This window comes from Mobula birostris, chromosome 26 (genome assembly GCF_030028105.1).
Source record: "Mobula birostris isolate sMobBir1 chromosome 26, sMobBir1.hap1, whole genome shotgun sequence".
Lineage (NCBI taxonomy): Eukaryota > Metazoa > Chordata > Chondrichthyes > Myliobatiformes > Myliobatidae > Mobula > Mobula birostris.
In genome coordinates this window covers 43,310,281-43,326,035 of record NC_092395.1, presented here as the reverse complement: position 1 = coordinate 43,326,035, position 15,755 = coordinate 43,310,281, and the positions used below count along the sequence as shown (strand labels likewise).

The window sequence follows — 15,755 nt, the reverse complement described above, 5'->3', positions numbered from 1 at the left end:
CAAGGCATCTCTTAAAAGACAGTATCATACCCGCTTCCACCACCGTTGCCAGCAGCCGATTCCATGCACTCACCATTCTCTGTGTAAAAAACTTACCCGGACATCTCCTCTGTACCTTCTTCCAAGCACCTTAAAACTGTGCCCTCTCATGCTAGCTATTTCAGCCCTGGGAAAAAGCCTCTGACTAGCCACACGATCAGTGCCTCTCATCATTTTATACACCTCTATCAGGTCACCTCTCATCCTCCGTCACTCGAATGAAAAAAGGTGGAGTTCACTCAACCTATTCTCATAAGACATGATCCCCAATCCAGGCAACATCCTTGTAAATCTCCTCTGCACCATTTCTATGGTTTCTATATCCATCCTATAGTGAAGCGACCAGAACTGTGCATGGTATTCCAAGTGGGATCTGACCAGGGTCTTAAACAGCTGCAACATTACCACTCAGCTCCTGAACTCTTTCCCACAATTGATGAAGGCCAATGCAACGTATGCTTTCTTAACCACAGAGTCAACCTACGCAGCAGCTTTGAATGTCTGATGGACTCGGATCCCAAGATCTCTCTGATCCTCCACACTGCCAAGAGTCTTATCATTAATACTATATTCTGCCATCATATTTGACCTACCAAAATGAACCACCTCACACTTATCTTGGTTAAGTCCATCTGCCACTTCTCAGCCCAGTTTTGCATCGTATCGATGTCCCACTGTAACATCTGACAGCCTACCATACTATCCACAACACCTCCAATCTTTGTGTCATCAGCAAATTTACTAACCCATTCCTCCACTTCCTCATCCAGATCATTTATAAAAATCAAAAAGGAAGGGGTCCCTGAACAGATCCCTGAGGCACACCACTGGTCACCAACCTTTATGCAGAATATGACCTGCCTACAACTACTCTTTGCCTTCTGTGTGCAAGCTAGTCCTGGATCCACAAAGCAACGTCCCCTTGGATCCCATGCATCCTTACTTTCTCAATAAGCCTTGCACGGGGTACTCTGTCAAATGCATTGCTTAAATCCATATACACTACATCTACTGCTCTACCTTCATCAATGTGTTTAGTCATATCCTCAAAAAGTTCAAGGCTCATAAGGCACGACCTGTCTTTCACAAAGCCATGCTGACTATCCCTAATCATTTTCTGCCTCCCCAAATGTTCATAAATCCTTCCTCTCAGGATCTTCTCCATCAACGTACCAACCACTGAAGTAAGACTCACTAGTCTATAATTCCCTGGGCGATCTCTTCTCCCTTTCTTGAATAATCGAACAACATCTGCAATCCTCCATTCCTCCAGAAAGTCCCCTGACCCAATTGATGATACAAAGATCATAGCCAGAGACTCAGTAATCTCCTCCTTCGCCTCTCACATTAGCCTGGGGTACATCTCGTCCGGTCCCGGTGACTTATCCAACTTAATGCTTTCCAAAAGCTCCAGCACATCTCCTTTCTTAATATCTACGTGTTCAAGCTTTTCAGTTTCATCAGAAAGCTTTGTTTAGAAATCGGTTCCCTTTGGGTAGATATGTACAGCATACTACGTCATTTCAAATGGCCAGACTGGTTAGTAGCCACAATTCAACCGGCTTACGAAATATAAAAGAAAATAGCATTGTCTCTGATGAAAGTTAGATATTTAAACCCTGTTTCCCGCTCCAGCGGACACCGTCAGGATTGTCTCTGCTGTATTTTCTTTTTGATCAATGTTTAAACGTGGAAAGTTTGAAGGTAAAATTTTCAAGCAGGTCAGCTATAAAGCTCTGGATGCCCTTTTTTGTATAAAAAAATGGATACTTTTTTTTCATGGAGTCTGACATGCGCCAGTTAGAAGCATAGCATTGTGCTTTTCCAGCCGGTCCCTCGGAGCCGAGTATCGTAAACTATCGGTTCTGAGATTTTTATTCTATTCGAAAGAATGGATGGAGCCAGTCAGCTTCTCCAGGTCATTGTTTGGTCCTGACTCTCCCGCTTGCTGTCGCCTGGGGAGGGAGGACAGCAAATTCCGGGAGGCTGTGCTGCCTGTGGCCTTTCTGTAATACATGTCACAACCACGGACTCTGTCGCAGGGACTGCGCGTCCTCAAAGGCGGGCTGCGGAACAGGTTCGGCAATCGTGCTCGTAAATATGCACGTTCCCGTGAATAAGTTACATTGTAACACTCACAAAACACTGGAGGAATTCAGCAGGACGGGCAGCATCCGTGGAAACTATCAGTCAACGTTTCGGGCCGGAATCCTTCGTCAGGACTGAAGAGGGAAGGGGCAGAGGCCCTATAAAGAAGGTGGGGGGAGAATGGGAAGGAGAAGGCTGGTAGGTGCCAGGTGAGTGTCGCTCTGACTCCAGCATCTTCAGATTATTTTGTGTTTAGAGTTTCATTGTGTTGGCAGTTTACTTCGTTCCGCTTGCTCCAGTTTTGTAGAGCCTTGATAAATACCAGAGCAACGCCAATGGTCCCTACTTACCACAAAATAATCTGCAGATGCTGGGGTCAAAGCAACACTCACAACACGCTGGAGGAACTCAGCAGATCGGGCAGCATCTGTGGAAAAGATCGGTCGACGTTTCGGCCTGGAACCGAAGGATGCTGCCCGACCTGCTGAGTTCCTCCAGCGTGTTGTGAGGGTCCCTGATTACCGTTGTCCAGGTTCCGGGTACTCTCTCCGCAACTGGGCTATGTCGGCGCAGTCTGTCATATAGGTTATATTACATCAAAATCAACTTTATTCGTTATAAAAAGTATTTGCAAAAATTAAATACAGTGTCATTTCATTCTTATATTCATGGCCAATGTTTTCAGTTCTGTCCTTTACATTCCTTAAAGCTAATAGGGCTGTTGCCACTCACGGGGCCCCCTCGGTGATACACTGCCACAGAATTCAGGGGCTAAATCTCTGCAGTTAGAACGAATTCAAACCCTCAAACCGCCAAAGTGGGTTTGAACTCCATGACTGAATGACTGATGTGGGAACAGGAAGCCTGCACTGCTCTATCACAAACCAGATAAGATCTGCAGATGCTGGAAATCCAAGCAACACACACGAAATGCTGGAGGAACTCAGCAGGCCAGGCAGCATCAGTGGAGAACAGTACAGTCGGACGTTGCGGGCCGAGACCCTTCAACAGCCTGCACTGTCCTGCCCTGTTGTCACTGGAGGTGTGAGGGGCATCTGTGGACCGAAGGAAGGAATCGGAAATGAAGGAAGAGTTCGGGAAATGTCAGACAATGAATGAACTTTTCATTCGCAAATTGTTTTTAACAGATAAGTCAGTTGCGAACAATGTCTCCGCCTCAACCCGATGGTATGTGACAGCATATGGGAGGGTTTCCGATCCCCGCTCTGATTGGTCAGTGTCAGTCACTCTGATTTGCATGGATTCCCTCCCCGGTGTGAATGGCTCTATAACTGGGCTCCATTGGCAGCGGCGGCCGGTCAGTCACAGATCCACCGACAGACAGGAGGCAGAAAGCTGACGGGCAGCAATGATGCGGACGCTGTGCTTTTTCTGGTCTCTGGCAGTGTGGCTGGGTTGTAAGTACAGGCAGTGGTTGCTGAGGTGGGTCTTGGGGTCACATTAAAGAGTGAATGGTTACAGCTGAATTCCTGATTTTTCACAGCTGGAGAGTCCCGGACTCTGACTCAGCCTCCGACCGTGTCGGTGAGTCCAGGAGCCACGGCCACGCTGAATTGTGACATCGGATCAAAGGCTAGCTATAATGTAGGTTGGTACAAGCAGACACCGGGAACAGTTCCACAATGGATCCTGTACTACCATCAATCGCACAGCGCCCCGACCTACGGGTCTGGGTTTAGCAGCGACCGTTTCACGTCGACATCCAACAGCGCCGGCACCGTTTACCAGTTGATCATAAAAAACGTGGAGATGAATGACGCTGCCGTCTATTACTGCGGAACGGCATTTTCAACGGGTAGTGGCTCCTTGGGGGTGTTCGGCCCAGGGACCAAGCTCTTTGTTACAGGTAAGTGTCCTATAAATATCTCCTGCGGTGACCACGGCGTAAATACGGTCACCCTCAATTAAGAAGTTATAAGTTATAATTTCCTAGCGAATTTTACAATGAAAATGTTGATTTACAATCTAATCGTGTTCGTGTCCAGCGTCAGTTTTAATCGATAGAGTTGGGTTCGGTGAATTGTTTCCGTATATTAATGAAGCATTTCTCTTTTCGGTTTTATTTTCGGACAAACCATGATTCTCACAAACTTTCTGTTCAGTCGTGTTACTTCTGCTCTAGTTTTAATTTGTTTTTGTGTTGGTTTAATTGGAACGAACGTGAAGGGATCCATCTTCCTAAAGTGGGGCCAAAGTTGTCAGTGGGGACAGGGCATTGCCGGCTGAAGACAGCCCATAGTTGCAAACACAGCAGATCGACAAGTTTCAAGTTATTAATTCGAACTTTCCAGCGAAACGTCCTGCCCTCCCAGTGAGGGTGGAACTCTCCTCCAGCACCCACCCCTTAAAAGACCCTTTCCCACTGCCCAGTCCTTGCCTTCTCTCTCCTGTCACCAATTCACGTGAGAGCTGCTCCTTCCTAGGAACAAAAAAGTTCCTGGTGAACGCAGCAGGCCGGGCAGCATCTCTAGGAAGAGTACAGTCGACTTTTCGGGCCGAGACCCTTCGTCAGGACTAACTGAAAGAACAGCTAGTAACAGATTTGAAAGTGGGAGGGGGAGGGAGAGATCCGAAATGATAGGAGAAGACAGGAAGGGGAGGAATGAAGCCAAGAGCTGGACAGTTGATGGGCAAAAGGGATATGAGAGGAGCCCATGGGACAGGAAGCCTAGGAAGAAAGAAAAGGAGTGGAGGGGATGGCCCAGAGGATGGGCAAGGGTAAAGTGAGAGGGACAGAGGGAGAAAAAGGAGAGAGAGAAAGAATGTGTGTATATAAATAAATAACAGATGGGGTACGAGGAGGAGGTGGGGCATTAGGAACCTGTTGGTCCTGGCTTTTATGCTCAGGGGCTGTTTCCCGGATGGTAGCAGCTGGAACAGTTTGTGGTTGGGGTGACTTGGGACCCCAGTGATCCTTCGATCCTTTTTTCTACACCTGTCTTTGTAAATGTCCCGCACAGTGGGAAGTTCACATCTGCAGATGTGCTGGGCTGTCCGCACCACTCTCTGCAGAGTCCTGCAATTGAGGGAAGTACAGTTCCCTACCAGGCAGTGATGCGGCCAGTCGGGAAGCTCTCAAGTGTGCCCCTGTAGAAAGTTCTAAGGATTTCGGGGGGCGGGGGCATACCAAACTTCTTCAACCGTATGTGGTGAAAGAGGCGGTGTTGTTAGAATTCTTTGAGGAAATAACAAGCAGAATAGACAAAGGAGAATTGGTGAATGTTGTGTACTTGAATTTTAAGATGACCTTTGACAAGGTGCTGCACATCAGGCTACTTAACAAGATAGAATTGCTCATCGATCCCGGTCACAACACCGACTGTGGCCGGTGCTCCGATTCTGCGGGGAATCCAGCCTCCCGTCCCCCATCTGAGTGGGAGCCGAATCGTTCGACATTATCACAGGTCACAGAGCGGTCTTACCCTGACCTGTTCCATGGAGCTCAGGACCGCGCATTTCGTGCCCTCGCCCACTGGGGCAGAGCAGATTGTAACATATATATTCTCATTAATGATGGGTGGGCGGGCCGGAGGGAAGAGGAGGAATGTGTCACTGATGGCACCGAGAGTGGGCACATTAAACTACTCTGTGGCGCTTTGATGCCGGTGTGTCTCTCAACTCCGCGAATGACTCAGAGACTAACAGCCTCACCGGTTGCAGTAGATTTCTAGTTTTTCCGTATTGACCTTCGTGCCCTGTCCTCCATGGGCACTGTCTTGTCCCTTGGTGACACTCCGGGCTCAACTCAATGAAGTTGAAACCTTTTAAATACGCTTATGTCAAACTGTGAAATGATGAGAGCTCTTCTGCGACTTGAAACACGTTTTCTCTTGTTCCCGTTGCAGATCGGCAACTCTCAGACCCTTCAGTGAAACTACTGGGGCCGTCAGCCGAGGAGATCTCCGCTAAAGGATCGGGCACCTTAGTTTGCCTGGTCAGTAAATTGTCGATCGGCTTCCCTGTCGTCAGCTGGACAGTGAACGACCGTCCGACGAGCAGTGAGGTGCAAACCAGCAGGGTGACTCAGAACGCGGACAAAACCTTCAGTCTCAGCAGCTACCTGACGGTGCCCGGCGCAGACTGGAGCAGTGGGAAGAGGTACTCCTGCTCAGTTCAACAAGGAGCAGCCTCGACAATATCCGCAACAGTCACACAATCCAGCTGTTAAACAGAGCGCGGCTTCGGCCTTGTATGTTCCCGATTAACGGGAGATCATGGCCTTGTATCTTTCACCTCTACCACTCTTACTCGCTCTTCTCTGTACTTTTCTTCTGTTCCGCTGTCTGTAGTTTCCACTGTGATGTTGGAATATTTGTACCCGAGGCTGATTATGTTCTTTTTTCCTGCTGAGAGGCTACACGGTGTTAAAGCACACAGTTACTTGTCTTCTGGAAATTTCAGGCGATGTTTGGTTTTCTCTGAAACTGGTTTTGGATTAATTCGAATGATTAATAAATGTTTTGTGATTCCTTATCGTAATTAGACTGATTGACGATAATTAATTACCAATAAATATGATCAGTGCAGGAACGATTCCCGTGTGTGCGTTTCGTCATCTTTCGTGCTTTTTTTTTCAATTCTGGCCCTGAGTGGAAGGAGATTCGTCTCTCGGCTTTGGTTCGTGACCTGGCTTGGTGAAGTTTAGGAAATCTGTACGGCAGCCTTGGACACCGAATATCAGCAAAGAAGGGAAGAAGGTTCCATTGTTGAGAATCGGGGACATGGTGGTGGGTTGACTGTAAGGCTGCGATGTAAAATTAGAAGGAAACAGTTGGTTTTGGGGAGGTTAATACAGGAAATGAACATAATCGTGGCTGCAAATTTCCAGGCTCCTGGGCAGCATTGGTGGAAAGAGGAATAAATTGTAGTTACGTTCTGAGCTAATGAGGTTTCGCCAGATGTGACCAATATTGACACAAACTGGAAAGTCTGGCGATCTGAAGTGGTTGGGTCACAAGGGATGAAAATTGCCCAGTCAGAAGTTTAAACCTGTTCCTCAACTATCTATTGGGCGATAGTGTGCGGATGCATGAGTCCAGAGACAAATTAGTTAAGGATTTGTTTCACATTAGTTCCTGATCCCCCTTCCCCTATTGTCTCAGCCGCACTCTCGTCCTCTCTCTTCTCCTTCCTACCCCCAACAAATGCTTCCTAGGCTGAACTCTCAACCCCTCTCCATTTACAGCACTATCGCATTTATTTCCCGAACCCCGTTCCTACTTTGATCCTTCCTCTCCCTCCCCACCAGCTCGCCATTTAAAATGGAGGTTGATATTTTCTTGATTAGAAAACGTGTCAAAGATTACAGGGAGAAGGCAGAAGAATGGGTTTGAGAGGGATAACAAATCAGCAACGACGGAATAGTGCTACCGTCTCAATGAGCCGAATGGCCGGTTTCTGCTCCTCTGTCCTATGGTCTTATGGTGGAATTTATGAAAATAAATCATGAGGCCATTGAGCACATTGGGACCATGTAAGCTCCCAAAAGAGAAACCCCATTAGTGCCCCTCAGTTCTCAAACATGCCATTAAGTCCTGGTAACACTAAAATCAATAGATATCATGAGGAAAATATATCAGTGAGTGGAATCATATCTCACCTGAACAAGGTGTTGTGGATATTGTACATCAAACATCCCAATCCCAGGATATCATTGCAGCATTTCCTGATGCTGTTCATTCCACCTGATGCTTCATCAATAACCATTGGAGACAGACTCGTTGAATTAGATCATTTGGCCCATCGATTCTGTCCTGCCATTGTTGATTAATTATCCTTCTCAACGCCATTTGCCTGTCTTCTCCCTGTACACTTCCATGCACTTATTCATCAAGAACCTATCAATCTCTGCTTTTAATATACCGGTTAACATGGACTCCACAGTGTCTCGGGTAATGAATTTCACATGTTCACCATTCTCTGGCTAAATAAATTCCTCAGCTCTGTTTTAAAGTGACATCCTTGTAATCTGAGTCTCTGCCCTCTGGTCCTAGATTCTCCCTCTATTGGAAACATCCTCTTCACGTCCACTCTACTCGGCTTTTCAATATTCAACAGGTTTCAATGGGATTACAACACCCCCCCCCCCCACCCCTATTCCTCAAAACTCCAGCAAGTACAGGTCCAGACCCATTGAACTCAACACGTATGTTAACCCTTTCATTCTAGAGATCATTCTCGTGAGCCTCCTCTCCAATGACAGCATATAAATTTCCAGATAAAGGACCCCAAACTGCTCACAATATTCCTCATGCAGTATGACCAATGCCTTATAAAGTCCCAGCATTACAACCTGCAAGTTAATCTTTTGGGATTCCTGCTCTAAGACTCCCAGGTCTCTTTGCATGTTTAATTTCTGAAATTGTTCCTCGTTAAGAAAATAGTCCACAGAAATGTATGACCATATACGTCCCTAAACTGTATTCCATCTGTCACTTCTTTGTCCATTTTCCTAATCTATCCAAGTCTTTCTCCATACTATGTGCATCCTCAACATTACCTGCCTCTGCACTTATCTTTGTATCATCCACAAACTTGGCTATAAAGCTATCGATTTCATCATCTAAATCATTGACATATAACATGAAAAGATGTGGTCCCAACACTGACTCCTGCGGAACACCACTAGTCAACAGCAGCCAACCACTAAAGGTCCCCTTTATTCTCCCTTTTTGTTGCCTGCCAGTCAACCAATCTTCTGTCCATGCTAGTATCTGTCCTGTAATACTATGGGATCTTATCTTGTTTATCAGCCTCATGTGCGGCACCTCCGTAACACTTCTGAAAACCCAAGTGAAGAACCTACCCTTACTCTCCATCCTACCTGCTATTTCCTCAAAGAATTCAAACAGATTTCACAGGCATGATTTCCCTTTTAGGAAACCCTGCTGACTTTGGTCTATTTAATCAAGTGTCTCCAAGTACCCAAAACTCATATTTAATAATGGACTGTAACATCTTCCCAACCTCTAAAGTCAGATTAACTGGCCTATAATTTCCTGTTTTTTGCATCCTGCCTTTCTTAAGGAGTGGAGTAACATTTGTAATTTTCTACTCTTCCAAAACCATTACATTTCTAATGATTCTTGAAGGATCACTACTAATGCCTCAACTCAATGATCTGCTCAACTACCTCTTTCAGAAACCTGGGTTGTAGTCCATCTGGTCCAGGTGTCTTATCTGTCAAGTCCAGGTAGTTTATCTGAATACAGTAGTCTGTGTTTCTGTTGGAAGAAGTACTGGTGAGATCTCATCTGTTGCACTGAAAATACTCTTTGCAGTTTCTTTAGCATTTGCCTGTTTTTAATGAGGCCAAGTTGCTAGCTCGACACTCAATGCAGCACGGATGTAAAGTGTGCAAGGAGCCAGCTGGATTCAAACCAGAGACCACTCACCTTGAAGTCCGGTACAGTGCCACTACATCATCAGGTGGCTAGCTGGAAGCAGGGACACTCATTTCTCTCTCATTTCTCCCTTTTTCCTGGGTTCACTACTCTGATGTGTAGGTCATCTTGTGAGGGAAAGTGAGGCCTGTATCCAACAGAATTTTTAAGGCTGAAAGGGAAATAGGATCACCATCTCTGGAGGGATCTTGGCTGGGTGACTATGGACAAGATGTTTCCTCATTTTGGAGCATCTACAACAAAGTGTTAGTGTTTAAAAATTCAGGGGCTGGCTATTTAGGACAGATGTGAATTAATGTTTGCTTCTCTGTCAGAGAACCACAAACCTTGGGATCTCATTTTCTCCGAGGCTGTGGAAACAGAATCAAATCACATTGTAAAATCAGTAAGAGGGTGAAAAGTTATTGGAACATGGAGTAATGGGGCTGTACATTTACAGCAAGATTAGCCATAATGTGATTGAATGGCAAAGCAGGTTCAAAGGGCTGAGCAATCTACTTCCTCTCCTAAGTCATTGTTCATAAGGAAATCTACCTCCTTGCTATCATGACACATCATTGACTGTAAGACCTCACCTTACTGAGCAACACTGGACCTCACTTCAAAATAGCCATCCCTTGGACCATTCTGATCCATTATATCTATTGTTCTGTAGATAGGCAGCTCAATGCCAGCTCAGATCTGATTGGCAGTAGCACGCAGAATCTTCCTTCCATCACAAAGAAAAGAACCCGATCTCTCCATCTTTAGTGGAGTTGTCAGGAGCTGTCCAACTAATTGAATATCTACAATACTGAATCCAAGTTAAGCAGCATCATCGCCTGGAGGAAGGGTTTTCCTTTCTGAGTGTTCCTATGTTTATTGTGTTGAGTGGGATGCCAGGTTTGATTTCCCACAACACAGGCATTGCAGCCCAAGGTTCCTGGGGAAAAAAGCATATTCACCAAATAACCATGATGCAATGGTCAAGATCCATCAATCCCACCAGAGAAATCTCACACCAACTTCTTCTCAGTTCATGATGTCTCAGCACATCTACAGGAGGAAAATAATTAACATTTGTCATAATTTTACACTGAAAAGATGTCACTCATCAAATATTACAGCAGAGACTGTGGAATTGTTATTCAGGAAAACACCTAATGAGGCCATTCAGCCCATTGGGTCTCTACAACCCCCCAATAGAGTAACCCCATTGATGCCAGTTCTATTTTACTCACACATGCCATCAAATATCCTTTGATTCTTTTGTTGCTTCATTACAATAAGGTGCAATTTACAGTACTGTACCATATCTGCACTGTACAAGGAAAACAGAACATCAGTAGGAAACTCAATGGTCACAGAGAGAACATTCAAATTTCACATAGTCAAGCTCAGAACTGAATCCAGGTCGCTGAAGCTGTGAGATATCACACTGTCTGACATGTCTCTCAGGCTGCCTAAGCATCCTAGTGTCTAAATTCCCAATGCAAGGCCCACTGCTTATGTAGGAAGTAAATGGGAATAAGGAGGAACTTGGCCAGTCCTGGGTCCATTGAGTTCAGTTTTACTCTGTGCTATTTTGCAAACAGCAGTTGCAGTCCAAACTATGATCTGATCAATTGTGGGACAACGATTGGACAGTCAGTGAGCCAGAGGAATAACAGCAGGTTTATTCTACCCCACTCTGGAGAAAACTGCTGAAGGACAGATTACACAGCTGATTATAATATCTATGGTACTGCAGGTACTGAAATACAGCATGTTACAGTGTCTGAGACTGGATGGAATCCGTCTAGATGAGTTGAGATTGAGATTCACTGCAAGTCTTCTTCAGCAGGGTCATTAATACAAATGACTTGCACCATCACAAAGATCAAGAGAGACCAGCACTTGGGAACAAGACGAGTTGGATTCCACTTCCTGACCCCAATGTCACACATTATCTTGAACAGTTTCTTTGTCATCTCTGCTACAGATACTGGAACCTCCAGCCTAATATCACTGCAGAAGTACTGTATATACATGATACAAATTTTGGACGGTTGAGAAAGCAGCCCATCAGGAATACCTTCTCCTAATGAAGAAGGGCAACAAATTTTGTCCTTGCCAGCAATATATTCATCACTTTCATTGATACAATTGAGAACCCCATCAGGATCCATTTTTCTGTCTCTTCTTTTAGCTTTCTACTTGTAAGTCTTCAGTACATTTTCCATGCCCCAACTGCCTTAATGTCAAAACATCCAAATTTTCATAATTCTCAGATAAATCTGTTGTCATTCACTTCATCCCCCTGCCTCTGCATTTTTTTATATAAGTCCTATGCTTTGATATTTCAAATGTTCCTTCTGAAGCTTGGTATACGTTCTGAATGACTACAGATCTATTTGATTACAAAAAAGAAAATTCTGAAAACCAGTTCCTGGTGGGGTCTATAATTTGCTTTTAGCCCCTTGATTTCCTCCTTTTGGAGGAAAGTTTATTTAAAGGATTAAAGTAACAGGTCACAAAGCTATTCTGTGCTGTAAGGACATTCAGGATGTCAGAGACTGGTGGAAGGTAATGAAATAATTAACTCCAGTGGGGCAATTCTCCTAAATGAAGCTCCAGCATACTGCATCATTGACATTCGTTAATGATCACCCACTGGATAATGCAAACCCAGGTCATTAACCTCTGAATCCATAGTATCTCAAGTAGAAAAGAAATGGAGATATTTAGATTCTGTGAAGATAGGAAAGGAACAGAAATAATACATATTTGTCTCCACTACCAACTCTGGCAGTACATTCTAGGCATTCACCATTTTTATGGAAGCAGATGCCCTGCAAATCTCCATTCAACTTAGCCCCCTCAACTTAAATGAATGCCCTCGAGTATCTGATACTTTACCATGGGAAAATATACCAGATTTATCCAATCGCTCCTTATCTCACCTGTCCTCAACTTTATGCAGCATCCAGGTAAACCTGTTCTGTACCCTCTCTGAAGCCTCCCCATCCTTCCCATACTGGGTTGACCAGAACTGAATGCAATAAATAGGGTAATGGATTCGAGGGAGATGTATATCATTGATGACAGCCATCAATGAGTGGATAGACTTACACAACAAAATATGTCTATGCAATAATCATTCAATGAGATGTACAGACCAATCAGGTCTGTGTCATGCTACCTTTCCAAAATGGTTCAATTGATCTTCCCCGGAGATTGCAGTAACTACAACCAGCGTCCCTGCTTCAGATTACAAGTTAAAGCTCAGCCAGCATGTCCACACTCCTGCTCTCTGTCGGTGACCCTGATTGCTGGCTGTGTGAGGAGGGCAGCACTGGGCCAAATGGGTTCACTTGCTCTTGTCTGCCACACTCACTGTCTGGATTCCCATGGGTAGTGGGGTCACTGGGTCAGTGAGACTGATGCTCGTGACGCTCTCAAAGAAAGTGCGAAAATTGGAGCACACAAAGATTAACGCTGAGTGGTTTAACTTTGGGCAGAGGTGGAAAATTCCCTTATTCTATTCAACTACTTCCTGATGGCATTTATTAGAATTAACAGCTAATCCTGGGCTTGTCTGAAAAATGACAGTGTTGATGCCAGGTTTTGGAAACCATAGCGTATCCATGTTCATAGATCAAATGTTGGACCAAAACAAGGACACCGCTAAAGGGCAGCCACACTTCCTGTTCCCAACACCAAGGGTAGAATTCTTTCACTGAGAACACTTGATGTCATTTAATCAACATCCAAGAGGTAATCTCGATGTATGAACTATTTCAGCGCATTGAATTTTGACCCATTCTCGGCATTGCACTCGTGAAGGTTTGCTTGATGAGCAACAAACACAGCTGAGAATGGGAGAACTGTATAATGACCCATATTTACCATGGGCACTCACAGGATATTTAAGGATAGTTTCTTGGTCTGGTTTCTTATGATGAATGCTGTGCCTCGAGGGATGGTGCAGGACCCCTTGACGTTTGTCATCTGTATCAACAATTTGAATAAAAAGATAAAATACATGATTAATAGTAAATAATGAAGAAGATCATTAATAATTACATGTGCAGTTTGATCAATTGGGGAAGTGAGATGAAGAATGTCAAATATAGTTAATTCGGATAACATTACCGAGAGGTAATGTTGCAGCTATATAGTACCCTGGTCAGACCTCACTTGGAGTACTATGCTCAATTCTGGTTGCCTCACTACAAGAAGGACGTGGAAACCATAGAAAGGGTGCAGAGGAGATTTACAAGGATGTTGGCTGGATTTGGGAGCAGGCCTGATGAGAATAGGTTGAGTGAACTCGGCCTTTACTCCTTGGAGCGACGGAGGATGAGAGGTGACCTGATAGAGGTGTTCAAGATAAAGAGGGGCATTGATCGTGTGGATAGTCAGAGGCTTTTCCCCAGGGCTAAAATAGCGAGCACGAGGGGGCATAGATTTAAGGTGCGTGGAAGCAGGTACAGAGAAGATGTTGGTGTAATTTTTTTTTTTACGCAGAGAGTGGTGAGTGCATGAATGGGCTGCAGGCAGTGGTGGTGGACGCAAAAATGATAGGATCTTTTCAGAGACTGTTGGACGTCTACATGGAGCTTCAAAAAATAGAGTGCTATGGGTAAAGCCTAGGTACTTCTAAAATAGGGACATGTTTCGCACAGCTTTGTGGGCCAAAGAGCCTGTATTGTGCTGTAGGTTTTCTGTGTTTCTATGTTTGTAAGTGCAAGGCATTGCATTTTGCAAGATCAAATCTAGGTCGAGCTGTCACATGAATATGGAGTGACGGTGAAGAGAGGTACCTTGGAGTACAAGTACAAGCTTAACTGAAAGTGGAGTCACAGGGAGACTGGGTGGTAAAGGCGGCTTTTGGCACATTGGACTTCATCAGCCACAGCAATAGAGTATAAGAGTTGGGAGGCCATGTTGCGGTTGTACAGGATGCTGCAATGGTCACACTTGGTGTATAATGTTCAATGTGATTTGCCCTGCTGTTGGAAAGATATTACTAAACTACAAAGAATGCAGTTACTGGCAAGATTTACAAGTTGCCAGGACTAAAGGGACTGAGTTATAGGGAGAGGTTAGTGAGGTTAGAACTGATCACAGAGAGGTGTATATGACCATGAAGGGATAGGATAGGATGAATGCACTCTGTATTTTTCCATGTTTTGGGGAATGAAGCACAAGAGTACATAGATTTAAGTTCAGAGGGAACACCTTACATGACCGAGGTGGGGCCCATCACCAACAGTGCTGAGACAGCCTACACAGAGGAACTGGAAGAGGTCGAGACTGTTGCTTGGTGAATACCCTCTTCCTAAATGTCAACAAGACAAGGAAGATGATCAATTTCAGCAGAACTCGTACATCCCATTGACATCGGCAGTACAGCAGTGGAAACTGCAAGCAGTTTCAGACTCCTGGGAGACCACATCACACATTTGGTTCAAGAACACATCCTACACAGTCACAACAGCTCATAAACATCTTTACTTACTGAAGAAGCAAATGAGAGCTGGACTTTGCACATCCATACTCACATCATCCTACAGCAGACCCACCATCAAGGACATATATACAAAAAGGTGCCAGAAAAGTGCCAGTAATATCATAAAGGATCCTAGCCACCCTCCCAATGGACAGTTTGTCCCACTACCATTAGGGAGGAGCTACATGACATCCACACCAACACCACCAGACTCAAAAGCCGTCACTTTCCCCAAGCAGGAAGGTGGATCAACCCCTCTACCCACTAACTCCACCACCATTTTCGACATTTTGATATCTTTCAACTGCCTGGTCCCAACTGGCAATTTTGTACCATGGGTCTTATCATTCACATGATACTGAAGGTGTCATGGTCCGCTCCACGAAGTCTGCATTCCGGTTCACGGTCTGGTCTGTGTACTCAGGACTCCAGGACTTCCAGCTGTCCCTTGTTTTGGTTGCGTTAATCATAGGCACCTGATTCCCATCTTGAGGCTTGAAATATAAGCAGCCTTGAGGATGACTGTGGGCTGCTGGTTTGTCTTGTCAAGATTTTCTCAGAGCGACCTGCCGGTGGAAGACTAAAGCAGCCACTTGCTATCTTTAGGCCGTGTTGGAGAACCATCGCTCATGGAGCCTCGCTGTCAGTAGTCGGAGCTGTCTTTGCAGTATGGATTTGGCTGTTTCCCGGGCCAGCTGAGTGGCTGCCAGCCACTCCGAGCTAGGTAGGGA

General features: G+C 45.1%; 1 protein-coding gene across 1 annotated transcript; it reads left to right on the top strand.

Moving 5' to 3' along the window:
- Nucleotides 1–3,453: 3,453 nt before the first annotated feature.
- LOC140188029 (immunoglobulin lambda-1 light chain-like) lies at nucleotides 3,454–6,681 on the top strand. The gene is made up of 3 exons (XM_072243925.1): nucleotides 3,454–3,545; nucleotides 3,632–3,994; nucleotides 5,994–6,681. Exons 1-3 carry the CDS (start codon nucleotides 3,497–3,499, stop codon nucleotides 6,314–6,316), a joined length of 735 nt encoding a protein of 244 aa, XP_072100026.1. The 5' UTR covers nucleotides 3,454–3,496; the 3' UTR covers nucleotides 6,317–6,681.
- Nucleotides 6,682–15,755: the final 9,074 nt, after the last annotated feature.

What these genes read in the sequence shown, in the direction of transcription:
- LOC140188029 (XM_072243925.1), top strand. Translation starts at nt 3,497, where the DNA reads ATGATGCGGACGCTGTGCTTTTTCTGGTCTCTGGCAGTGTGGCTGGGT. An exon ending in TCTGGCAGTGTGGCTGGGTT is followed by an intron (nt 3,546 to 3,631) that starts GTAAGTACAGGC and finishes GATTTTTCACAG; the next exon opens with CTGGAGAGTCCCGGACTCTG. An exon ending in GACCAAGCTCTTTGTTACAG is followed by an intron (nt 3,995 to 5,993) that starts GTAAGTGTCCTA and finishes TTCCCGTTGCAG; the next exon opens with ATCGGCAACTCTCAGACCCT.